General features: G+C 39.3%; 2 protein-coding genes across 5 annotated transcripts in view; one reads left to right on the top strand and one right to left on the bottom strand.

Annotated features, from left to right (window-relative positions):
- The first annotated feature begins 4,387 nt into the window (after positions 1–4,387).
- Positions 4,388–8,990, top strand: oaz1b (ornithine decarboxylase antizyme 1b). The gene is given in 6 exon segments (XM_085166509.1): positions 4,388–4,590; positions 6,928–6,979; positions 6,981–7,067; positions 7,171–7,343; positions 7,713–7,798; positions 7,922–8,990. Coding segments are annotated over 6 exon segments (654 nt in total). The 5' UTR covers positions 4,388–4,465; the 3' UTR covers positions 8,053–8,990.
- The window catches only part of uhrf2 (ubiquitin like with PHD and ring finger domains 2), a 50,209-nt gene continuing 31,981 nt past the window's right edge, over positions 8,527–26,754 (bottom strand). For 3 of the 4 annotated variants that reach the window (XM_085166504.1, XM_085166506.1, XM_085166507.1), the window contains 11 exons: positions 25,431–25,617; positions 23,244–23,367; positions 19,272–19,379; positions 19,049–19,153; positions 18,844–18,950; positions 18,428–18,590; positions 17,984–18,121; positions 17,636–17,876; positions 17,242–17,393; positions 16,871–16,969; positions 8,527–16,043 (listed from right to left, as the gene is read on the bottom strand). In XM_085166504.1, coding sequence (XP_085022630.1) covers positions 15,897–16,043; positions 16,871–16,969; positions 17,242–17,393; positions 17,636–17,876; positions 17,984–18,121; positions 18,428–18,590; positions 18,844–18,950; positions 19,049–19,153; positions 19,272–19,379; positions 23,244–23,367; positions 25,431–25,617 — 1,571 coding nt within the window. In that variant the 3' untranslated portion in view covers positions 8,527–15,896. The remainder of the gene's footprint in view (positions 16,044–16,870; positions 16,970–17,241; positions 17,394–17,635; positions 17,877–17,983; positions 18,122–18,427; positions 18,591–18,843; positions 18,951–19,048; positions 19,154–19,271; positions 19,380–23,243; positions 23,368–25,430; positions 25,618–26,754) is intronic. The other variant, XM_085166508.1, reaches the window with a different exon arrangement.

The following is a 26,754-nucleotide window of genomic DNA, read 5'->3' on the forward strand; positions in this document are numbered from 1 at the left end:
GAGCTTTGTGTGATTTAATAAGTATCTGAGGCTGAGACCACAGGACTGTAAAACATGATTGTTGGGCTTCATATCTGTACTGAACAGTCATATAAGATTAGCTAGTAAATAACAATTAGCTAATGTTGTTCATGAGACTAAAGTCAGTGTAAATATGAGATGGCCAATATTATAGTTATTATATTAATCATTATCAGTTATTACAGCAGTGAGTTTGAACTCTCAAATCAAATCACTTCTATTGTCACATCACATGTGCAGGTACACTGGTACAGCACATGTGAGTGAACTCTGTGTCAAACACTGAGCTTCAGTAAAGATTCAAGTTGCATTTATTTATATTTCCTATCACCTTAAATCTTCCCTTAAAGACACTCAAGTATCTGTGACAGTGTATATATAGATGTATTATATATAAGAGACGAATATTGTTCTTTTAATATGTTGGCATTATTACTAAATTTGGCTCAATGCTTACATATATGTGTGGAAGAAGCAAATGTACGAGCTGTGATAACTGTTTCTGATAGAATGAAGAGTAGACTGATATATTGAATATTCCTTTATTGGGTGAGAAAATCAGACCATGTCATAACTGCTTTAAGTCATACAGATTAGATATCAGAGGCTTAAAAAGGCTGACTTCTGCTAAATGGGTCAAACTGGGCAGAAAGTCTACAAACACATAACATCCTTATAGAATATGATGTAACACTATAGATCAACTTACCTCAGAATATATAAAGCATATAAACAATTACAGCGATATGATGCAACAAACACAGCAGTGCTACTGATCCAAAATACTCAAAGCTTCATAGAACTGAAACAAACAATTATTTTTAGCTCCATTCAGCTGCTGATACATACTTTAGGTTTCTGAATATTAAACTTGTTGCTGCCTTTCATAGTGTGTAACTTGAAGGCCCTGAGTACTTTCTCCCACACTGAAAACACTGGATGATAACATTATTTGAACATTACCTAATAAGACTGATTCAGGACAGACAGTTAGTTATGTTAAACTTTCCTAGCAGTCCTTCACAAACAGGGAACAGTCTGTCTATTCTCTCCATCTGTCAGCTGCTGCTGGCTCTTCCTCCTCCTCTTCCTCACACACTGCTGAGTTTCTCCTGGTGGATCATTGGGGGTGCAAAGCCTCACAGATGATGTGCAGCAGTGGGTCCCTCAGTCTGTCCTCACTCTGGACACTTGCAGTCGTCACACATGGAAATCAAATGTGTGATAAGCTGCAGGATTCAAACACAAGTGTAACTTATAAATACATGTTCATACTTTTATTCCACAATCAGAGAGAAAGAAACAGAGACAGAGTGCAGGACAGACAGACAGGTGACAGTCTCAGGTGTACACACTGCTACAAACAGGAGAATTTAGTGTTATTACGAGTGCTGAACAAGAAGAGTTCCCAGCTGGTACAGTGGACACATGTGTGACTGCTGTGATTAAAGCATCTTTCTTTCAGCTTAATGAGTGTAGGAACCATAATTAAATGTATTGAATTTTTTGATGATCACTGGGTTTTCATTTGTTTGGTTGCTATGGTGATGTGTAATGGGAGTCACGTGGGTGCTAGCGGCGACATTAAGAGGGCGTTGTCAGTCTGTCATTCACTGGTTTTGATTTTGACAGAGAGGAGGGCTGGGTAGCCGTAGTTTTTGTTGACCGCTGCACAACATGTTTCGTCTTGTTACATTAGAGCCTGTAAGAGTCCAAATCTTGAGATGACATTACTCTGTAAACACTTTAATAAACAAGCAAACAATTCCACCTCTCGCATTATTGCTAAAGTTGACAGCGCGTCAGGCAAATAGGCGGGCTCCATCCCCGGGCTCTAGCGACTGTGGAAGTCGCTACAATGAGTGAACCGTCAGCTCGTTCAAACACACGTTAAAGTCCGTTTGGCTCAACACCACCGAACAGAGGCAGCAATATGATATAATTAACATTAACAGTGCAGTGAATCCTGCTTGTGCCGTGATATTCAGGACTGCAAACCGAGCAGCATCACTGACTTTCAGCCTGTTGTGTTTGTGGATATATGACTGACTTTAATTATCCACAAAATTATCACATTCTCTGTAAGATTAAGGTCGACTATCTAACGGCGTATAAAGTAAAGACTTTAAAACAAAGTAAACGCTGAAAGTACAAACATCGCTAATGTCACATAACTTTGCCGGCATGTGGCCAACAGTAATGTTTTAATGTTCCTCGTTATTAAACATTTGCACATAAATAAGTGACATAATATTCAGAACTTACTTTTGGAAGTTTACTCTTTGGCCGCTCTGCTTCCACTTCGTTGAAGTGTCTCCCAGTCCCAGTGCACTTGTTAGCATGTTTTGGTCAACTGGTCCGTTCGGTTATTGTCTCCCCAGAAACATTTCCGTTGTGTTTTTTCCTATTTCCGTTGTGTTGTGTGTGCTTTTGCAGCGCTTTTCTTTTTGCAGCGCTTTTCTTTTTGCAAGTGTTTTTCTTTTTGCAGCGCTTTTTGTTTTTGCAAGTGTTTTTCTTTTTGCAAGTGTTTTTCTTTTTGCAGGCTTTTTGTTTTTGCAAGTGTTTTTCTTTTTGCAGCGCATTTTGTTTTTGCAAGTGTTTTTCTTTTTGCAGCGCTTTTTGTTTTTGCAAGTGTTTTTCTTTTTGCAGCGCTTTTTGTTTTTGCAAGTGTTTTTCTTTTTGCAGCGCTTTTGGCCTCACAGGGCCACCGTATGTCTCACCTACTTTACAACATCAGTGGGGTCTTCTCCGTGCAGCTTATAATGAACTTTTTTTTTTATTTCAACCTGTAACAATTATCATTGAACTAAAACGAAATTTTAGAATGTTGTCGCCACCTGGTGGACAGAGGGAGCGTCGCACGAAGTCACTGAATGTCATTCTTGCCATCATGTCTCGATTGCTCTAGCACAGAATGTGTTAATTTTCCAATGAAAATTGACTCATTTTGTTATATTAACTTAGATGTAATTTCATAGATCTGATTAAACTTAGATAAAAAAAAATGATGTAAACCAAAGCACCTAACATCTATCTAAATCTAGCAAGAAATGTATAAGCACAAGTTTAAAGGTGGTATTTTTCATGTAACCCTTCACATTATAGTTACAATCAATTAAACCAAGTAGAAAATAGAGATTAAAGACTGGCAAATATTGCTAGGAAAATGAAATGTCATTTAGGGGAAGAAGTAATCAGAAAATACACAACTATTACATTAACTAATACAGAAACAGAAGAAATGTTTGGGGTAATGTAGGAATGATGTGATCGCATTCTTTGTGTGCACTATTGCATCTGTATTGTTTGCAATACAATACGTGATGTAAGTAAGCGTCACACCTGAGCAGACTTCCTGAAATGCTCTTATTACAATTGACTAACTTTTCAAATACACAATTCAAAAGTAAGATCATTTTCTATTACATCTGAAAACCTTTATAACCAGTTAAATTTTAAGTGAAACCACCCAGATAAACGTGACATGGGCATACTCTAAGAAAATACAATCAGGGAAAAACTGCAGGTCATAGTGTGGCATCTTTTACTTGTTCAAACGCATACACATGAACTTCTTTTAGCAATGCAGCCAAATACTGTGGAAAATACGAGTTCAGATACCATATAGGCCTCATATACAGTCCTTTGTTCTAAGTTTTTCTCTCTAGGTGCCTCCGGGCCCAGTAAACACAGCCCCCCCTCTACTGGTGTGTGCTAGCATAAAACAAGCTAAAGAATATAAACAGAAGAAATCGCCGTTTTAAATAAATGTTTCTATGCTTCGAGGAGACATTGTCATAGATCACATTTACTATTTTCCAGTCACATATTAGGGAGAGTCAGTTTTCTCAGATATTGGTAAATGTGAGATTCTACATTAGCACCCTAAAATATCTTTTCCGTTAGCATTTTTAACACGGTTAGCATTAGCTTGGTAATGTAAAGTTAGCTCTAAATAGGCATAGCTGTTTTAATGCGTTTTCCTCTTTCACAATAATAGTCCCCGTTAATATTTTTAATTTGAAATGAATAAAATATACAGAGAATAAAGTACTTTTATGACATATAGTTATTAAGACAGAAATCACTGATGTATTGCTAGAATACTAGGTTATTGTTATATTAGAAATAATCTATTTCGACTTTCTCATTGTTGCGGGCAGCAATGTAATCTTAGTCCAGATCAGTTTCGTTTATTTTGTAAATAAGAAGAACATGTAATAAAGTGTTTTTCCAAATGCTAAAAGAAAAATATCATGTAAATAATGTGTTGCATAAGACGCAACGTCCTCGCAACTATTTTGAAAATAGGAAGTGGTGTTTTGTGTCGTTTTGTGTCGCTTGACTTTCTTTTTTTTAACCAGCTCTCAGCTCCTTGAACGTTCACTACCGAGTGGAGCGCACCAGAGAGCAGTCAGCCCGTCGTGTCTCTACCCGAGGCCGGATGGTAAAATCCAACCTCCAGCGGATCCTAAACAGTCATTGCTTTGCTCGCGAGAAAGAAGGAAAAACGCAGCCTCTTACTACCATGGCGAATTTGAGTAGCGGTATTTGTGACATGATTGGGAAGTAAGTACCATCACCTCGACTAAGCTAACAGCTAATCGCGATGTGGGGGGAGGGGTGGCTAAGCTAGCGGCCCACCAGAAAAGCGGAAGTAAATAGCATTTAAGTAAAACGCAGTATCATCATATACCCTTTAGGTCACACTTTTTTGTCTGTCGTGTTTTTAATATTCTTTTAAAAACTCTCATATTGAAAGTACGTAGGCTTGTTGTGTGACCCCGAGAAGCAGTTTAACCAGCATTAGTTAACGTTAGCCGCAGACATCGCTGAACTTGAGTTGCGTCACTGCAGTTAGCAAGTAGGCAGCATTTAACAGTTAATCGTTTTATCAAAGAAAGTAAAAAGAAAATACGCAATTTAATACATCATGTTGTGAAATACGTGCCGACAACGTAAACTGATATCCTTCTTGAATGAAGCAGATTTTTATACGGCAGCTGTCGTGTGACATTGTTAATGCTTAAAACTCGTCTCATATCGGGCTGTGAGCATTGAAACAGGGAAACAACGCTGTTCCCGTAAACATTTGGTGGCCCCAGATAAATAAAGAACTGACGCGAGAGGTATGATACCACTAGACTGATTTTAAAAAGGTGAACACGTTTTGCTGACTTTGCCATCGTGAGCTGACTCGGTAAATTATTACGCAACTGCCATTTTACTGAAGGTGACGTGAGAAGATTACTGTACACAATGATGGACGTACCATTATAAATGCGCACACGTATAACACTGTAACCGAAGAGGACGCTCAATACTGAAGACTTTTTGGGGTGGTTTTTATCATTTGGTGTCAAATTTCTAAATGACAGACAAAAAAATAGGATAGAAGTTCTATTAAGTAGTCATTAGAGTATTAATTTATGTCACAGCTACTGTACGTATTACTGAAACATCTCTGAAATATTTAAAATTCTTATTAAATCGTTCCTTTTTGTCTAATCACTTCAATTGGAGATTGTTCTTTTACTTTTTTTAAGGTAAAAGAGTCAGAATTTCCTTAGTTTTTCTTCAATTCCTGCTCCTTAATTGTGTGGATGTGATGCTGCTTTTGTATTCACACTAAGCAGAGTAGAGCGTGAATAAAGCAGTGCTTTATCTAACATCAGATTTAAGTTTAGCCACAAGGTCAGGAGGTCAGCCCTCTGCTCCTCTAGTGTTACATGTTGAAGTGTCCTTGGGCAAGATCCCAAACACCAGTTTCCCATGGTGCCTGTATTGTAGTGTGAGCTAGACAAAGGTGCGTGTTATAGGAAAGCCCTTACTGTGTTCAAAGTCAGTAGAAAAGTGGTATTTAATTGGGGCGAACAAATAATAAAGAGCAGATGATTTAATCAATATTGTGAAAAGTAATCAGGCTCAGCTTACTATGTGATCACTAAGTTATTGTGTTGATAGGCAGTCATGTTACACCATCATCTATAACAAAAAGACTACTTTGATCAATGCTTTGTTCTCAAAGAACTTTGACCTGTCAGTGTACCACACCACAAGATGGTGTTAATGTATGAGTTTGCATCACAGCACGTAAAGGTTTAGTTTGTGGATTTGGCCGTTTGACTGTGTTAAGCTGTTAATTTAAACCACACTCAAACTGGAGCTTGAGAGTACAAATCCACGTTTGCACTTTTAAAAGCAAACGCTTGTGGCTGTTTGCCTCCCACCTCATCCTTCTGTTTTGGTGCGCTGGCTCCTTCAGATGCTTTGTAAACATAGTGCCATTGTTGTGGGAATGAAACTGTAAATTATTTAAAAGACCAGACCTGCTGGTGTTTGTTTGTAGCCTTTGCTAGTTTAGTTTGTCAAAACCTTTTTGGTAAGCATAATTTCTAATCTTGTGTTTGTTTTTCAGATAATTAAACTTCACAATATTTAAAAAAAAAAATCAGCATATCAGTGTGATCAAACACTGTAAGAACAAGAACTTCCTTTGAGATGAGTGTGCCCAGTGCAACAGTGGTTTGGGTTATCCATAGCCTAGGGTGTTAAGGTGTAGACACAGCAGCTGCTTCACAGTTCAAACAAAACAGTTGCACGTGACCCATCGGGGTTTTGTTGACTCCGCTGTGTGCCATAAACATCCTCTATAATTCATTGGTAGGAATAAGAGCCTGCAGGTAGTTTTCAGTAGCGCACAATGTGAAATGCTTCACAAAATCCTCAAAGAAAAAAAAAATTACAGGAAATGAATTTCTGCTCCTCTTCTTTGAACACACAGGCCGAGTATGTATTTTTCTGCAGTCCTGTGACATGTATGTGCCTGTACTTGCACAAAAGATGCCTCACAAAGTAAGGGTGCAGTTTGTGTGACTACATTTTCTTTGTCTGCTCTGCCTGCAGCCTGTCCCTGCACTGTAGTAGTACCCGTGGCCCGGGGCCTCTGTGGTGCTCCTGATGCCCCTCTCCCACCCCTGAAGATCCCAGGTGGGCGAGGGAATGGCACACGGGATCACACTCCTTCAGCTCGACTGCTCTACTCAGTAAGTTGGAAGAAATGCCACTTTGTGCAGTGTTTTCAGGGGTTAATATAATAATGTGATGTCACAGACTGCTGTTTTCACGCATGGTGTTTCTAAATTCCAGGATCGAAAGTTGACTGTAACGGAGGAACCGCCAGGGAATGGTCGCCCTGGGATACTCCACTTCCAAAGTCGTCCTACTGTTACCAAGACAATACAGTGGGATGCTGTCCTAAGCAGCAGTGCACTCTACGTGGAGATACCTCTGGACCCTCTTCCTGATGGCAGCAAGGAGAGGTGAGGCCTGATTAGCAGCAATATGCAGAAAATACCTGCAGATCTCCAGGGTGGCAGATGTGAGCTGCCTCATGAGCAGTAACAAGCAATTAAAGTTGGAATATTTGGTGTGTGCATTTTATGATTATGATTGGACCCTGACGCTTTTGCACGCTTTAAACTTTGATCTGTTGTAAAATCACATTTTTGCTGACCATGAAACATAGCAGGCGAAGCCAAAAGCACAGCGTATACAGAAATCAGGAAAACGCATCTAATCCTCTGAGGATAAGCTCCAGATTCAGCGAGAGAGTCAATTGTGGTTGAGCGTGCTTCTTGCAGGCTTGTTTTCCATTTTCTAAGCTAAGCTGCCCTCTGTTCTCCCTGCAGTTTCGCAGCTCTCTTGGAGTATGCCGAAGAACATCTGAAAGTCGTTAGCGTGTTTGTCTGCTTTTACAAGAACAGAGATGATCGTGGTATGTGCCAACAGATTTTTTTTTTTCTCTCACCTATTTGACTTTGTGTCCACCCTGTAAGACAATGTTAATTTGGACTTATGTGTTTTCAATCATTTTAATGTGTCCACCTTCTCATTCCAGCTAAACTGGTGCGTACCTTCAGTTTCCTGGGCTTTGAGATTGTGAAACCGGGCCATGCCCTCGTCCCACCTCGACCCGACGTTTTCTTCATGGCCTACAACTTTGACAGGGATTCCTCAGACGAGGAGTAGCCCGCCAGACAACCTCCCCTGCTTACGTCTTTTGTTTTCCTTACTATTGTATGGTTTCCCCATTCAGCCGCAGCTTACTCACATACTGTGTTAAACCCTGGGCTGTAGCTCTGTATGCAAGTACTCACCTCCCCATGCTTTTTGTCTTTAAGGGAATAAATTGTAAGCTGTGTGTCTTCTGTTTTCAGCATCTATCCTTTGAGGGTTTTTATGTTTTTTCATAGTGTTTTCCATTTAGTCGTTTTAAAAGGAGGGATTTTCTTTTTTGACTTATTGCAGTTGTCATGGCTTTTAGGTTCAAGTCTTTATTTCCTTTCACAATTGAGTTGGAGCAGTCTTTTGTTGAATGTACAACAAAAAAAGTCATCAGGTTTACACTCGGGTACTCCAGCTTTCTTTTGATTGGCTAAAAAAAAAAATACATTAAACTTCTCCCCATATCTCTATATCCACTCCCCCTCTGAATTGATTTAAAAAAAAAAACAAAAACCTTTCAGCAGGATCGGTTACATTTTGCAGCACCAATATCCTTCTGGTAATATTGTGGATTTGGAAATTTTTAAGCCACACTCATGATAATTGGTACTTCAGAGCTGGATAATGAATCCATTTCAAGTAGAAGTGGAGCGAAAAAAGATGAAAGCTACTGCATGTGTCTGATGTAAGTGCTTCAGTTTCAAGTTAAACATCTTATGGAGCATATTGGTACAAATGCAAAAAGGAAAGTGAATAATCCAAAGTGCTTTTGCTTCTTTCTGCCATGTATATCTGACAATATTGTAAAAGTTTGTTTTTGAAGGATGTGATGTTTGGATTTTTCTTTTTCTCAGATAAGCATTCCTTTTTAACTATTTTATTTTCATGATAGTATTGAATTTGTTGTTCACCTGCATAGTGGTACCTGTTGTGCTTCTGTAATAATTAAACAACAAAACTGATCATTGGCCTTTGTATTTGTTTATCCAATGCTTTCAAATTCAGCTGTGGTGTCTTGAGTTTTTAGCAGCTTTATTTTGTAGGTAATTTTTATGCCAAATATGATTGTGGGAGATGCTTTAATGTTTCTGTACATTTTAAATATCGTATACCTTTGTTTGACCTCGTCATGTTAAAACTAGGCTACATCATAATGCGATTTGTGCTGCTCCGCACAAATATATATGCAGTGGGGAAGACATTGAGACTGTGAAATACACTTGTACCACCAGGAGGCTCCACGGCACTCGATATGATTTTTTAGCCCCTTTTAGATGGCTCCACAGATCAGCCAGGTTTTCCTTACAATTTGGTAGAACGGCCTTCAAGTAGTTTGCGTTTCATAAGTTGGGTTTCTATTATGTATCCGATTTTAATGTGCCTAAGTTTCCTATGACAATTATTATACTCAATTGTGTATTTCTTCTGTAACCCTGTAATGATGCACTTTCCGTCTGAGTTTTAATCTTAGTCAACAGTAATTTTAAAGTTTAGCAATTGCACGTGTGAGACGTGCAGTTGCTAAACCCTTCTGAAGTTTACTTCCTTCTCGCCTTTATTTCCGTCACACCTTCATTTCAGTAAGATGGTGTGATGAATTTGGGTTGACTCACACGTGTGTACTCTGTACTGTTACCTTGCAGAGGAACCATTTGCATGTTAATAAGTGTTCACAGTGTGTGGTTTACTAAAATTAGCTTCAAGACCATGGACTCCCATGGTACACCCACAGGTGATTGCACTGCTCTTGATTAACATTATTATACCTGTAATCTCAGGTTTGTGGTCTGTAATGTATTTTATTGTTGGATATTTCACTTTAATTCTCTTTTATTTGTGTGCCTCTACTTGGAGTGCAAAAACAGGACCCTGCAGGCCTCCCATTGTTTTTCTGAATGCATGTATAAAAGGTATGGATAAAAAAAAAATCGTATCATTTATGACCCTTAGTCGTGAACGAGACAAACTAATGGAATTTGTAAATGTTTGCATTTACAAATTCTTTCAGTACTATAGAATAAAATTTCTACAAAGGTGTAATCTGTTTTTAATGGCAAATTGTAAAATATATACTGCTAAAAAATTAAAAACGTTTTAGTCAGAGTACAGCATCAAGTCAATTAAACTTGTAGGATATTGATCTGGTCTGCTGGTTCTTAATCAGATTCAGCCGCTTTAGGGTTAATGAAGTTAACAACAGGTGCACTAAAGGGCCAACAATGAGACAACCTCCAAAACAGGAATCATTTTACAGGTGGAAGCTACTCACACTCTTCATCTTTTGTTTTTTCCCCACATATTTTGCATTTGACTAGGGTCAGTATCACTACTGGTGGCATGAGGTGATACCAAGACCCTACAGATGTTGCACATATAGTCGTACTCTTCCAGGATGGCACAATAACATGTACAGATTGGTTTGCTGTCTCCCAGCACAGTCTCAAGATCATGGAGCAGATTCCAGGAATCAGCCAGTTACTCGAGAAGAGCTAGATGGGGCTGTAGAAGGCCCTGAACCCATCAGCAGTACTGCTATCTGCCCCTTTATACAAGGAACAACAGGACAAGCAAAGCGAGAGCCCCATAAAATGACCTCCAGCACACAACTGGTGTGAAACAGACTTCACAATGTCCTCTAGTGGGCCCTGTGCTCACTGCCTGGCACCGCGGAGTCGGATTGGGATTTGCCATAGAATACCAGAATTGGCAGTTCCATCACTGGTGCCATGTGCTTTTCACTGATGAGTGCAGGTTCACCCTGAGCACATGTGATAAGTGTGAACATGTCTGCAGAAGCTGTGGAAAACGTTATGCCGCCTGTAACATTGTTCAGCATGACCAGTTTGGTGGTGGGTCAGTGATGGCCTGTGGGGGCCTATCCATGGAGGGACAAACAGACCTCTACAGGTTAGGCAATGGCACCCTGACTGTCCCTAGGCATCAGGATGATATTCTTGGACTCACTGCCAGTCCCTGCCAGTACAGTGTGTCCTGGGTTCCTCCTGATGCACGACAATGATCGCTCTCATGTGGTGAGATTATGTAGGCAGTTCCTAGAGGATAAAAGAACAGATACCATTGACTGGCCCCCACACTCACCTGACCTAAACCCAACAGAACACATCTGGGAGGTTATGTTTTGGTCCACCTGACGCACCAGGCCGTACCTCTAGACTGTCCAGGAGCTCAGTAATGCCCTCGCTCAGATCTGGACCAAACCATCACTTAAAGGCAAACTTAAAGATTTAGTGCTAAAAATTTGTAGACACAAAGCTTAAATCATCTCTTTTTCTTGTTTCTTGTTAACAGTAGAAAATGGTGATGAAGTGTTGATTTAAGTTACATAATTCCTTTTCAATATGGCAAAGAGAAGACTGCCTTTTCAGATTTTATTCTGGAAAAAATAAAAAAAATAACCAGGTGACATAGTACCTTATCCAGCTGACAATCAATCCCAATTCACAGATTATTGCCCATAAACTGACAAGCACAATTTTGATGAAGACCTATTAAGTGATCACAGCCAACATTTCTAAGATCAGAAATGACTAAACTACATTTTGACCACTGAAATGTGGCAAAAATGGCTCAAATGGGAGTAGGTGTTCATTTTCAGATGGCCAGTCTTCCTAAGGGTAGCTTGCATTAATTGGAATTGTATCGTAGTAGTAGCATTTCGTAATAGTATGAAATGCTGTAGTGAAATTTCAAGTCTTACCTGTGTTAGAGCTTTTGAACTCTAGTAGAATCTTAAATTTGACAGGAAACCAGTAATTTCCTCTATTGGTGCCCTACATTGTTAAATAATTAAATACATTCAATAGATGTCTTGACAACCGGGAGTCATGGGATTTACACTCACTTGCCACTTTATTATGTACTGGAATGGACTCCCTTTGGCTTCAGAACTGCTTTAATTCTCTGTGGCAAAGATCTCCCATTCCTCCACATCCCAAAGGTGCTCATATGCATTGAGATCTTATGACTGTAGAGGAAATTTCACTGTAATGTTTAAGAAACTATGATCCTGCTGAGAGCAGCCATCAGACAGTGGGTACACTGTGGTCATAAAGGGATGGGCACGGCCAGTAAGAGTACTCGGAAATGCTGTGGTGTTTAAACGAGTGTGTTTACACACACCACTCTGCATTTAATCATTAGTTATTATTAATCTCTGGCTCTCTTCCACAGTGTGTCTGTTGTCCAGTCCTCCTCTCCTCAGCCCCAACAGGTCACGCCAGACAGCCGCCCCTCCCTGAGCCTGGTTCTGCTGGAGCTTTCTTCCTGTTAAAAGGGAGTTTTTCTTTCCCGCTGTCACCAAGTGCTTGTTCAAAGGAGTTCATCTGATTCTTGGAGTTTTCTCTGTATTATTGTAGAGATTCTGCCTTATAATAGAAAGCACCTTGAGACGACTGTTGTTGTGATTTGGTGTTATAAAAACAAAAACTGAACTGAATCGAGCTGACACTAAGGGGCCCAAAGCTGAGAAAATATCCCCCAATTCATTACATCATCACCACCAGCCTGAACTGTTTACACAAAAGCAGAATAGATCCATACTTTTATTTAGTTACTGAACATTTCTGACCCTACCGTCTGATGCAGCAGAGATAGAAAACCATCCGACCTGAAACATTTTTCCAATTTTGGTGAGCATGTGTGAACTGTACCCTCAGTTTCCTGTTCTTACCTGACAGGAACGGCACCTGCTGTGACTTTTCTGCTGCTGTAGCTCATCTGCTTCAAGGTTTGACATGCATTCAGAGATGCTGGTCTCCTTACCTTGGTTGTAATGACTAATTATTTGAGTTACTGTTGAGCTTCGAGCCTTCAGCTCAAAGCAATCTGGCCATTTTCCTCTGACCTCAACAAGGAGACTGATTGGATATTTGTGTTACCTGTAAAACAGTCAGATGGATTTACTGACTGTTTTATTTTGAATTAATAATTTTAACTATAATAACAAAATACATTATAAGCAGTAAAAAGAAGAGCTTGAAAAAGAATAGGATGAAGTTTACACTGTGTTTATCCTACCTCGTTAATACAAAAAAAAATACTATTACAAAACATTGCTTTCTTGAATCCAAATATTTAATAGGTACATATCAATTAATATCATGACATGTATAAAATTTCAGATCACAATATGAAGCAATAAAACTCCTCAGACTGGCGTTTGCTGCAAATGTTTGAAGTCGCCAACATAAAAAAAACATGACTAATGATTAAAACAGAAGCAACTAAAATGGCTGAGTAAAAAAAAAAAAAAAGGTGTGCAGACACAGATAATAGTAAGCATTCTAGGAAAATCAAATGTGACTTCTTAAACTTTTTTCTCTTCAGAGTGCAATAAAAAAAGAAACAAAAAAACCCCAAAAAACAACACAGCACTGAAGCCAAGCGTCCACAAGACGTCTAAAAGTTGTTAGTACTGTAGGTTCACGGAGGGCAGGAGACAGTGGAGTGAGAGGAGGAGGAAGCAAAGGTCACGGCAGAGAAAGGAAGGAGGGGTATCAGCTTGCCAGTCAATGCAAGAAGAAATAAATCTGAACAATATTAAGCAACAGTGGAAGTAATGCACATCACAGTTAGCTTTAAAGACCATAGTAGCATCTGTACTTGCATGTTAATAAAAAAAGAGAAAAAAAAATAAACCAAAAAAAACCCCAACAAAAAAAAGAAAATCCTGAAGGATTGAGCAGAAACAAGGACATCACCACAAACAAACAGCCTGCCAATGAAGGGGGAGGTTCGAGGGGGAGGGGAGGGGGTCAGACAAGACAGCGTTCACCTCTGATCTGAATGTCAGCAGAGTTTAAAAAAAAAGAGAAAAAAGCTGAGGCTGCCCTCATCTCAGCTTTACGCAAAACACGTCTGTGCCTCGAAGGCTTTTGCACCTTAAGGGCTACATTTTTCCCACAAAGCCGACTCGGATGCACGAACCGAACGTCAGCGCTCCAGGTGACCTCTGTCCGAGACTGCGCCGCTGCTGCTCTCCGTGAGGCGTTTGTTAAAGCTGCTATCAGACCTGCCAACCCTGGACATTTTAAAGTACCATATCAGCACTCGAAAGAGGTGCGAATCTGCCTCCCGCGCTCACAATTAAAGCAACACCTTTTTAAAGTATGATACTGTCAGAGGGCACAGAGGCTTCTGAATTCAATGTCTCAATATCTGATGAAAGGCAACAGCAGAAAAAAATAACACAAGGTAAGTGAACATGGAGGTGAGGATGTGCTGTGTTTGGGTCCAACAGGTGATGACAGGACTGTTACCACGTGTTACTATGCAGCCAAACATACAAATAAAGAACAAGAAGTTCAATAACAATTGGGGATTAATGTGATTTATGGTCAAACATTGAAAGAAAGAAAAAAACCCAAACAACTTATAAGTAAGAATATTTTTGAGTGTCAGTAGTATCCTAGACTAGGTATTGTTATAGTGTCTCAAACTCAAAGAAGCTAATGATTTATGCAGTGCACTCCAAGTGCTTTTAGTAGTCTAGTTTAACATCAGGGATGGGTCGCTAAATATATATATTAAAAAAATCTTTTTTTTTAATTTAAAAAAAGCATTTTAAAAAAGTAGTTTTCTAAAATAGAGAATAACATCATGCTGGACACCTCCAGAGCTCTCCACCAACCATTAACTAACAGGTAGAACAGCAGCAGATGAACAATAAAGACCAACCAGCTTTATGTGAAGGCCTTCTTGAGTGCAGGGACACCAGTCACTGAAACAGAAGTGCATCTAAAAACTCTTTAGTCTTTTATTCCTGTTACATCAAAGCATTCGTTGAAAAACACCAGAACACTCCTGCAATCCTTGCCCATAATCGGCCCTGTGGCCTTGTGTCTTTATTAAAGCAAATGGCTTTTCTGACTCCACATAAAACGTAAAGAGGGGACTCACTGGTGCGTCTCATCAGTATGTAAAATTTTCAGCTTTGTTGGAACCATACATTTTCCAGCACTCTAAACAAACTGGATGCAGTTGCCAATTTGTGTTCCCTGCCAATACAAGGAAAGTTACCCCTGGTGAGACATCTGCTATTCCCGTTAGCTCAAGGCAAAGCAATGGCATTATTCCAAGTGACATGAGGAGCAGGATGTTAGCACTTGCTCCTGATTAACCTACAAAACAAGCCTGCTCCACATGTCGGTAATAAAGTGCTTCATGGGAATAAGACATAGTGTGCTTCATTTCATTATAAATGCACGTTAACAACAGATCAACTCTGTGGGCACCCTCTCAGTCAAACGACCTACTCACCTCCGCCGCCTCCTAGCACCGGCCACTTTTTATTAGCCAGCTCAGAAACGGCTCCGATTGGCTCAGTGCTTTGGCGTAAAGCTGCATGCATGGTACACAAAATGCAAACAGGGTGGCAGGAAACTAAACTCTTAACTGCTGAGCTCGTGATGTTGCCGGGGGAGAATTTGCACTCTGACGGCATAACGCAATTAATTGAACCGGTGGACAACACGGTGGAAAGGGAAAAACTGTTGAGATGGCCAGTGTGAGCGTGAGTTTGGGGACTCTTTTTTTTTGTGCATTGGTTTTCGTGTGCGTTCGTGTGGCAGGAAGTTTTAAAAAATGTCCTCGGTTGATTTTTCAGGCTGGTGATGCTGATGGAGACAGTCCAAGTTCAACAGATGAGGTCAGTCCCTACTGAGGTTGTTTGTGTATGAATGATTGTATACATAAATGGCTGTATATGCAATATACATTAGCCCGTGGGTAAGTACATTATGAGTGTGCAATGCATTTTAAAGTGGAGCTCTAGGTACTTGACAGTATGCGAGGGTGCACAGAATGGGTGCTTATGTGCGTGTATCCTACTTATAAACGTGATTTCGACCTCATCGGCCTTTGCTGTAGCCGGGAAAGAACTGGTCGAGCAGCATCTGAAGCGTCTTGTTTTGGGTCATAACGTAGTCCTTGCCCAAGTCGTGGCGGCAGGCGGGGCAGGTGTACACCTTTGCCCGAAACGACCGTTGGAGACAGGTCTGTGAAGAGAAGGGTGAACGTTACTGTAATACATGAAGACTGTGTGTTTGTTCTCCCCCTACACAATCAGGAGCTGACTAAGAAAACTTAGTACACATGTACACCTGAGCCCCTGAAGGTTCTCATCCTCATCATATATTCTGATGTGATCATGTTGCCAAGCAACCACAGAGCAACAGGCTTAAATAAACTTTTTTTAAAAATTATGCACCTATAACACACTGCATCAAACATTTTTATTTCTCAACAATAAAATCTAATTTATATTCGCAAGACTTCAATTGTGCGCGACATATTATGTTATCAAGTTGCCTGGCAACCACCTAACAACAGGCTTTTTTTGCTTTCACGCACCCTAAAACACCATATAATGGGCATCACAAACAAAAAACTGAAACAACATGTGAAAAAAAAACAAACATTTTTAATGAAAATAATAAAGTAATAAACTAGATCCTTGAAAAATATTAAAAGTTATATGTGATTTTGTGAATGTGGACAAAAAACTAAAATATACAATATAGGTAAAATTTTCTTATTTTAAGTATTTGTTTAATACTTGAAGTCCGATGAAGCTTTGATCAACATGTTTATACTTGTACTGACGTACTTGCTGAAAATCATTCCCTCTGGCATAATACTTAAAAAGATTAAAACACTGAGGCTTATACAAACTAAACATTTCAAACAATAAAAAGCTAAACTGAAACAAGCACACCTAATGTGGAAACCTAGTGAAACAAAAAGTCAAAATGAAATAATAATCAACAAACAATAACCGCAGCATGTCCACATAATAGTTAAAAAAAAAAAAAAAATCCTATACCTTGCAAACATTGTGTGAGCAGACGGTGGTGATGGGCTGGAAGGCCAACTCCTGGCAGCACACACACATGAAGATCTGCTCCATCTTGCGAAGGAAATTCTTCAAAAAGAAACGTCAAAGGAATGAAGGTGGGAAAGAAACAAACACACTAACGTTGTAGCAATTTTGAATTATGGCGATGTTGCTGCCTTTTTAACCTGCTTCACTTTTAAAGCAACAGCAACAGACAGGCTCAAAATCAGTCAGTAAATCTTCTTACATCGAGAAGACTGATTATTTAGAGCACATGAAGCGAGTTGCTGTGTGAGATACTTAACATTTTTTATAAACATAAACCAGAGATGTGTATTGTGGTATACTAAATTTTATACCGGTCCCTCTTTAAGGTGCTCCATGGCTTCATCCCAGAGTTTCTTGTTGGCTGTGTCCTCTTGGATCAACTGCTGCTGCTGCTCTGACAGCTGGAAGGTTTCCTCTATCTTCACCCGTTTAGAAGGAGGCTCTTCCACCGGTTTTGACTCTGCTGAGAAAACAAACTAAGACTTCAGAAACAGAAGGATCTATCCTCGGAGACTAAAAAAGAAATAAAAAAATAGAAATATTTACAATGGTGTATAGCTAGGTAAAAAAAATATCCTAGTGGAGTTTGTGCTTTTAAATATTCATTTCCCATCTTCAAAACAGTTTCAGTGATCACACTGGTCTCACCTGTCCTCGTCTCACAATACCTTGTCTGACCTGCTTTGAGCTTCTAAAAGCACCCACCACTATCTCTTGTTGTCTTCTGCACTCCATTACTTTGTGGAGACTCCTCTTCCACATTGGCCACTGGATGCTCGTCGCCGTCCTCCTCCTTGTCATCGTTCTCCTCTTTCTCCTTAATCTTGCGTTGCCTCCGTGGCCTCCCCCTCCCGGGATAGTGCTTACTGCGGCCGCCCCGACCGGGTCGAGCACAAGCCTCCTTCTTTGATTTGTTGGCCATGGCCGCCAAGTAGCCTGGGGGGTACTGCAGACACACAGGGAGAGACAAAGAAGGTTGAACCTAATTTTGAAAAGTGGAGATGAAGTGCACCAACAAAGACACACATGCCTAATTTAAGACACATATCTAACCTGAACAGCAAGGCCCAGTTTCTTGATCCTCTCCACACCTTCAGGGGTCCAAGGCGCTGGCTCCTGATCATCTCGTCTCAGCAGGTACCTCCACACCAAGTAACCACACTTCCCGATCTCTGGCCAGTACTTTACCACCTACGAGCCGCCATCAACCACAGCAAATTTCATTCAAAAAAAAGTGAACTGAAGTTTTGAAGCAGCTCTGACTTAAGACTGGTGACAAACGGTTTCTAAGACAGAAGAAGATGAAGATTTAGAAGCGCAGTGTTAGTTATAGAAACACGGCTGTAATAGGATCCCATATAGCTTCAAAGGCAGCTTTTAAAACTTCAATCATTCTGTAAGTTTGTACACAACCTGCACTCTATATCAACACTGTATTTTATGCAGTGCTGCTTGCAGTAAGCAGATGTATTTCTGGTGGACAAGATTTGGCGATACCTTGTAAATGCCATCGTAGCGGTTTCCTTCTTCGGGAGCATACTTGCTAATGCGGCGACCTTTGGAGCTGCGGACCACTCGTACAGGTTTTCCTGCTCGCCAGTTCCTGGACTCTGCTCCGTCTTTGTCATTCAGAGGTGCATCGCAGTTTAAGGCCAGTGCCCTGGAGGGGTCGGGCAACACAGAATTATCTTTATTAAATGTGAGAATTACAAGAAATGATGGCTTAATGGTTGAGAAATCCTTTTTTCAGTACAGAAATAAGGATTTATTTACTAATTAAAAATCGAGACAATGAGTGTGAAGGCTATACTTCATGTTGTTATTTAAATCAAGAGATTAAAGCAAATAAACCTGAAGTGAGGCAGCTTTTCATATTAAGAAGCATGGACATCAGAAACAACCAAGTGCCCCACCTGTTCATGTGAGTCAGCGTCTGGTCAAAAGAGTGCTCTCCGATCCGTTTGTTTCCTGAGAGGTCACGACCCCCGCTGCCCGTGTAGGTGAACTCGTCTCCCCGGTCCTACCACAGATCACAGTGACCATAACATCACGAACAGCAGGCAAACGTGCAAGATTCACAATAAACTAGCACGGGGAGAGAAACATTATAGGACCCACCACTTCATCTTCAAAGCCTCCAGCCAGCACCAGCGAATAGGAGCCATCGTTACTGCGCCCGTGGATGCCGCCAACATGTGGCCTGTGAACCCCTGCCTCGCTCACCTGAGGGGGATACACGGAAGGAGAAACAGAAGTGCAGAGTGAGGCATGATTTTCTTTAAATGTTCAAAATATATCTGATTATCATGCAATGTTAAAAAAAACAATAACGCCAGCTAACCTGAACTCTAAACTTCCAAGTGGTACCAACAGGAACACCAGGAATGGGTCCATAGTGGTTTGAAGGAACAATAGTGCATTCTTTAGTACGCCCCACACAGGCCATACCCTGCAATTATATGAAGAAAGAACAAAGATGTGCACAAAAAAATACCAAAATAAGCACAAATGCCTTTATATTGCATTCGTTTAGCACAGCGGTCATGCAAATATCAAATGTACGGTAGCTTAATCAGCAGTTATATTTTAACAGCAATCAGGATCCCATTTAGGTGGCATATACAGTTCTTGAAAGTCAGAATGCAAGACAGCTTTTGCGAGGAAAAGCGTTTTATTTTAAGGGTTCTAAAATCGTGTTAATAAGATAAAGTCTAGTGTAAATGCATGACTCAGGGCGCATAAATGTGCCCAAACACACAAGCCAGGCTGTTTTCAATTAGTCCACCGAGAAAGGGAGCATTCTGGTAAAGAAAGGAGTTATTTTCCACTGGCAGTTCCAGGAAAGTGGCTAAGTCATGCTTAATGGCATTGTTCACATTACACACACCGCGGAGCAGAGCGTCAGAGAGACAGCAAGGCCAGGATGGAAACAGGCCATGAGAAGAGTCTGAGGGGATTTTGAGGAACATATTTAACAGCATGCTTAGAAGAGATTCAAATTAAATAAGCAACTAAGTGAGCGGGAGAAGTCTCCCTGTCTCATTTTCTGTTTCAGCAGATACAAGGATGCAGTTGTTGTTTTGCCAAGTAGGAAGTTTAAATGCGACCTTCTAACGCCTTGAAAAAGTGAATGGAGCAAGTTCACACTCATTATAATAATCAAAACCCTTCATAATCAATAACACATCAATAGGCGATCGTCTGGCCTGTAATGAGAAAATGATGTCTGACACTTCACCTTTTTTTTGACCTCTCATTTACACAATGGTGCCCGTTTCTGTTCCGTTTTAGATTAAATTGTGAAGCAAAGCGGTGTGGTTTGAAAAATAAATCTATAGCACAGAGCATCACTGCGAACTTTTTGTCCTTCACTTGAGCCGCAGCTACCAAACGCTGCTCAGAATATATAATTACATATTCTGCTCATACATATTTATATATCCACAGCACTTAACAAATTTATTAGACCTTCACATAGTGTAAGGTTTGTGCCACAGCTGCCCTAAATTTAACAGTACTGGTAATTACCAAAAAAAATTTTTTTTTAAATGTTTCTGTAATGGTTAATGCACCAGAATGTGCAAACATTTTAACCAAAATGCTAGTTTTAGCTGACATATGATAAATTAATATGATATTTTAGATATTGTATATGTAGTTCTGGTTGGTTGGTTTACTGCATTAAAAAAAATAAGCAAAAATACAGTAAAGCAGATTATCATTAACTATGAAGCCAAATTTGTGCATATATACTAATGTGCAAGTTAACTATATACAACTCAATTGGCCATATTGTAAAAAAAAAAGAAGAAAAGGCAAATTTCAGTCAAATTCATAATTTCATCCTTCACTTTATTTATTGAAGCGTTTTGTGAATCAACACGTTTGACAAAGTGGCATTATAAACCAGGACATTAAGGCATCCAAAAATACTAATAATTGACTAATAACAACTGACTAATAGGCAAATATTAAAAAAAAGACACAAAAACACGAACAAATGTCGCTGATATATGCAGTGCACCAAACTGCAGTGACTCATCAGACCAGCCAGAGAACAGCTAGCGTTAGCTCAGAGCGCCGGCAAATCACAGAGTGTGGAGGAGCAGCGGCAAAAACCAAACAGATCGTTAATTAGGATTGAGGATTAAACGTTCAACAGTTTGCCTTCTGTAAGGTAACCACAGCGTATCTGCACCTGTGCTCAGTCACACCAGAGTAGAAATAAGACCACCTTGCCACTACTAAAAAGTCAGTGCCTGCTCTGTGATTGGATTGAATTTCTATTCTGTTGGATTGACTAAAATCACTCTCACACAGTTTACAAGTAATCGTCATTTCTACACAAAGACTGACTGCCAACACACAGTCTGAGAGAGTCTCAGATTGTAAATAATGAATGTGAATTTCTGCTTAATGCACAGTTCTGTGTATGTTGACAGTAACAGACTTGAAATTTTCACCAGTTTATCTCAGTTACTAATCACATTATCACAAACAGATTGCATCTAATTGCCAATTTAACCCCATTCAAAATTGCCTGACACATGTTATTGTTATTTCATTGCTGCTTTGCATCGAAGTTGCTTTGAAGACGGTAGCTGACCGTGAGTGGTGGCAGACCCGGTCCCCATCTTTGAAGAGTGTGACTATTGCATCAGTGACTCACTCCAACTTAGAGGGTTTGGTGTGGAGTGTGAGGCTTTTGGTGTAAGACAGGAGTAACCACAGTAGCATAAAAATGAATGCCTTTAGCAGCAGTAACCTTTATTTACTCAGCTGTAAAGTGTGTAACCACGCTGCAGTGTAGTTGTTGCTAATAGTGAAAAAGCTGTGATAAACTTTCAAGTGAAACCAATCATGTCTGTTTAGACCGCTTGGCCATTTACAGTATTATCATCTGCCGGTTTTTGACATGACAATAAATTTTAAATTCAATATTAGAGACAAAATCAGTATATTGTGACTGAAAGACTGAATTTATAAAGTCACTTTGCGATGGCGGTATAAAGCTTAATAAATGCTTAACTTATAATACATTATATCTACTGCTTATTAAAAGGCTACTTTTGGCTATTCCCTTTTATCCCAAGGGGTCTCCCCCAGCAGATGGATCTGCATGTTTGACTTGGCACAGATTTTACACCGGATGTTCTTCCCAATAAAATGCTCCCATTTATCCGGGCGTAGGAACAGCACTGTGTAAGCTAGCTTGTGAGCCCCACTGAGGCTATGTGTGGGTCTCAAACCAGGAATCTTTGGTGTGTAAGGTGATTGTGTTAACCACAACACCATGGAGCCACATGTATGAAACGTTCGATAAAGCCTTATAAATGGAGTATGTCTGTTACGTGAAAACTTAATTTGAAACAAGCTATCAAACATAATGCAACATACACAACAGACAATAACTGACAGCAAACATGTAAAAAGTAAACTGAAGAAAAGGCAGCTTGGATAAAGTGAATGAAATACAACGATGTTTGCTTGCATGGCCTGAGCTTTCTTCTTATAGCAGTTTGTCGTAAGGTCATTAGAGTAAACTGAAACGGTGTGAAGAAAAAACAATTGTGTATCACTAAAACAAAAATAAAAGCTTCACCTTAAAAACATGAAAACTACTGCACAAAACTACGTAAAACAACAAAACTATACTGTAAATATATTTAATTTTAGTCTGGTGAGACTTTCATGCACATGCTTACAGAAACTCAGAGTATCTAAAGTGTTTTGCTTTGTTAATTTCTTCTATCTCACTTATGACAAAGATCACATCTATTATAATAATGAATAAAAAATGAAAGCTAACACCGAAGCTACTAAACTAAAACTATTTTTTTCCAGACTTCAAAGGCTAAACAAACTATCAAACTCACAACAGAAATGAACTGTAAGGAAACAAACATTAAAGTAAAGTAAGTCATGTTAAAACATTATGAACATTTCTATGTAAATATACTGTTTCCATTATAAAATATACTACACTGGAAGTATAAATGTTCACCGTTAGTTCCTTCAGTAATCTGGTTATTCGATTTTTGAGATGTAAAACGCCTCTTCTGTCTCTCATAGCCAATGATGGAGTGAAGCACCTTTTAGTGTTTTGATAATAAAACAGACAAAAGCCCTTTGAGGAGAAAAAAAAAACTGCTTTGTTATTGTTTTATTTGTATTTGTCTACATGGCCTTTGCTTCTTCAGGACAATATAAACTCTTCCCTCCAGCTTTCTATTGAAATTCGCTTTCATTCTTACAGAGCAGCTGTCTGTCCACGTTTGCTGTATGTGTGCCTTAGGGTGCCCTTGGGTCTCACCTTTCCCCAGTCTCTTTGACTCTCGGTGGTTGCAGAAGGCATTTTGGCTTTCTTCTTGCTGGCTTTAAGCTTCTCGCCTGCCTTGACAACCTCACTGGTGTCATTCTTACAGGTTGGACAGTACCTGGCAAAATAAGAAGGAAACAATTTCCGTCAGTGCTTCCTAAAATTTTAGGCCAGCCTACAAATGCCTCTACTCTGGCCATTGGCTGGCTTTGTAAAATCAAAAAACTGCAGCAACAATGTTACAACTTAACATATATGGGAGTTTTAAGACTGATAGCAACACCAATATTTGGGGATTTTAAAATTGTGATTTATATTGGCCGATATTTTTGTCTTTCAGACACGCGAAACTTAGATCTTCATAACATTTGACATTTATATTATTTTATGATATATGCGTGGGTTACACATTCACGTTCTGCCCAACTCTGCTTTGATCAGCTTCAACAAGTGTTGCCAACATGGAAACTGTGCCCTCTGATGAGGAAAGTATGCATCATCAACACTTACAACATAGTTAAAAAATATCTGTCGCGCCTCCTCTTTACTTATAAAATTATAATTGATCAGCTGCTATAAATATTAATACCAGTATATCCACAAATAGCTACTATTGGCTGATTATCTGACTTGAGGTGTTTTTTTTAAATGTACTGTTAGTATTTCTTCCTCCTACAGAAAAAAACAACAACATAATTTCTGTTTTCTAATTATGACAAAATGTCTGGATAATGAGCTGCCAGTACTTAATTTCTCAAAGTGTGAGCCCAAGAAGCAGTACTAATGGGTTTCTTTGATTTACAACAGCAGCACTACTTTGTAATGTAGAGAAGAAGAAAAAAACAGACATAATAAGTAGTTCGTGATATGCGAACAAAATTTCCTTGAACAGGTTTACACTAAAAGAAAAAGCAACAATTTTGGGGTGTTTTTTTTTAAGGACTTAAATCCCATAGATTTAGTGGCCCAGCCAATTTAAGATCAAATTAGCCTTTATGCTCCCCGGGATCTAAAATGAGAGTGAGAGCCCTGATTTATATGAACAGAATTTGACAGTCGTGTAAAAAAATTTAAAATGTGCTAATAATGAAAGAAAATTCAGATTTTTTTGTTTTTTTTAAACAATGGGTCCACACACACAAAAAAGGGGACATTTTCTATTATTTAACACAAAATTCATGTTTCATAACTACAGGACGGTCAATAAGCAATGGTTACCAGATCTTTTTCCAGTTATAAAATTATTTACATATTTTATTTATTACAATTTAAGCACAAGAGTCATACTGACATTTCTTTCATTAACTAAAGCAGCATTTCTTTATCATGTATAAAAACAGATATATTGTTGAAATTGCACTTTTCTTTCTTATATTATGGTATCTTAGGGATCTGATCTAATCACTGATCTGACCTACAAACATCCAAGTGAACTGTATGTGGCCCATAATGTAAAATGTGTTTGACATCCCTGATCTACAAGTTTTTTTAAGTTTAGGAAACATAATGTAAAAGAATGAAATTTTGTGGACGTTACGAAAATGCATCAAAAAGTTAAAAAAAAAGAAAGAAAGAAAGAAAAAGAAAAAAAAACGATAGATGAAGGGGTCTTGTTTTTTTTTGGTTGTTTACTTATACAAAGAACAACAGAAAAGCAGGCCGAGCTGTTCTCAAAGCATGCCTTACCCGAGCTCTTTGTAAACCTTAATTATTAAGAATTACCATGATTTAATCTTTCTTAAGCTTTTTTTCTAAATTCCCACACTGACAAAAAAATTAAAAATGTTTATTTTCAAAGCCATTAGTATTATCTTCTCTCCGTGCCAGATACTATCAGTATCTGAACTGTTTTTCCAATAATCTCTGACTTCTTTGCAATACTGTGGGAGAAACAGGCAAAACCCAGAATGCAAGATAATGAAGCTTTGCGCCATTTTAGAAAATGATGCCAAGAAGGCGTGGAGATCTGTTTGGCAGAAAGTCTTTCAAAGATTAGATTAACTCCCACCTGTGAGTGCATGGTTTCATTACTATATATTGATTTTACCCTCAATCACCGCTTAATTACTACACTAATACATTTCAGCCCACATTTAAACAGCACTCATCAGCTTTTTCCTGGTTAAATGACTGCGAGGCTCAAAATCTCGCAGCAAAATGTCGAGCGGCGCTCTCTCTCACCAGTCCTCGTCATCTGGGATGGTGGCCAGCGGTGGGTTGAGGCAGTAGATGTGGAACGCCATGTTGCACTCATCACACAGCAGCTGCATGTGAGCGTCCTGCTTCCCCCCACACACGCAGCAGGAACAGAAACGGCACTCTGCGTCAGGGTCGGCCTTGCAGTGCTTACACTCTGGACCGCTCTTTCCTGCAGCATTCATAAATGCAAACACATGTATGAACAGAATGATAATATCATGGTATTCCTGCACTACATAACGACAAAGGATTGGCAGGCGTAGGTTTTGTAGGAGCACTGCAAGGGGACATGTTAAGCATGAGACACATGATTTTCTGCATTATGGTTATTAGGGCGACTTATTCCCAACTGCTTTTATTTAATATTACAAATGCTAGGTCAATCCACACACAAACATAATTTACTCTTCAGTCTTAAGTTGTCAGACTTAATTTTGTTCAAGTAACCTATCTATAATGTGTATTTGTCACATGTTCAAATCAATGATACACATTCATTTATTTTGAATAACAGCTATTAGTGTTTCAGCTTGATATCTGCTAATTTCCCAAACGAGGATTTGTTTTCTGGGACGTTTTTTATGCCAACTGTGCTACTGAAGCAGACTGAAAACAAGAAGGATGGGCTGCACTGTTATAAGACGAGTTGGGCATCAATCACACAGTCAGCAATCACCTGGCAACCTCTGGTCGAAAAATATGTATGTATTCCTTGGCTGGCTGGTAAGAGTTTGCTAACTGTCGGTGGGTGAAATCGGTCACAAAGAGGGTTCTGCACAGAGGCTGTCTGCAAACACTTGCTAACTGACCGCTGTGCGTGAAACCTGAAAAAAAATGTGCAACAAACCAGAAACACAGAATGTTCCCTTTCAAGGTAAAAAATGGTTCATTACCACTGAAACCAAATTCTAAAAGGCACAACTTTTACTTTGAGCTGTGTTGCACTCTTCAAAGTTTCACTATTGCTTACAGAGTAGTTGGCAAATGTCTGCAGACAAGTTGGCGTGTTCCAGACAAATTACAGGCAACCGTGGCAAACTGCTGGCAACCAAAGCGATGGCAAAGATGTTTTCATTGACATACTGTAATCTTCTTTGTGACCGATTTCACCTAACAACCACTTGCAACCAGTTGGGGGAATACTCTTCCATGGTGACTGGTGGTTGCTAGGCAATCTCTAGACCTGAGGAAACTAGCAACAGCACATCTAAACTCAAAAAAACAGTGGCTGACAACTTGGTTGGTTTTCAGGCTTTTTAGCAAAATAACAATAATTTAACATCAGTCTTCCTTTTTTTTCCTCTGA

The sequence above is a fragment of the Neolamprologus multifasciatus genome, chromosome 7 (genome assembly GCF_963576455.1).
Source record: "Neolamprologus multifasciatus chromosome 7, fNeoMul1.2, whole genome shotgun sequence".
In the NCBI taxonomy this organism is placed as follows: Eukaryota; Metazoa; Chordata; class Actinopteri; order Cichliformes; family Cichlidae; genus Neolamprologus; species Neolamprologus multifasciatus.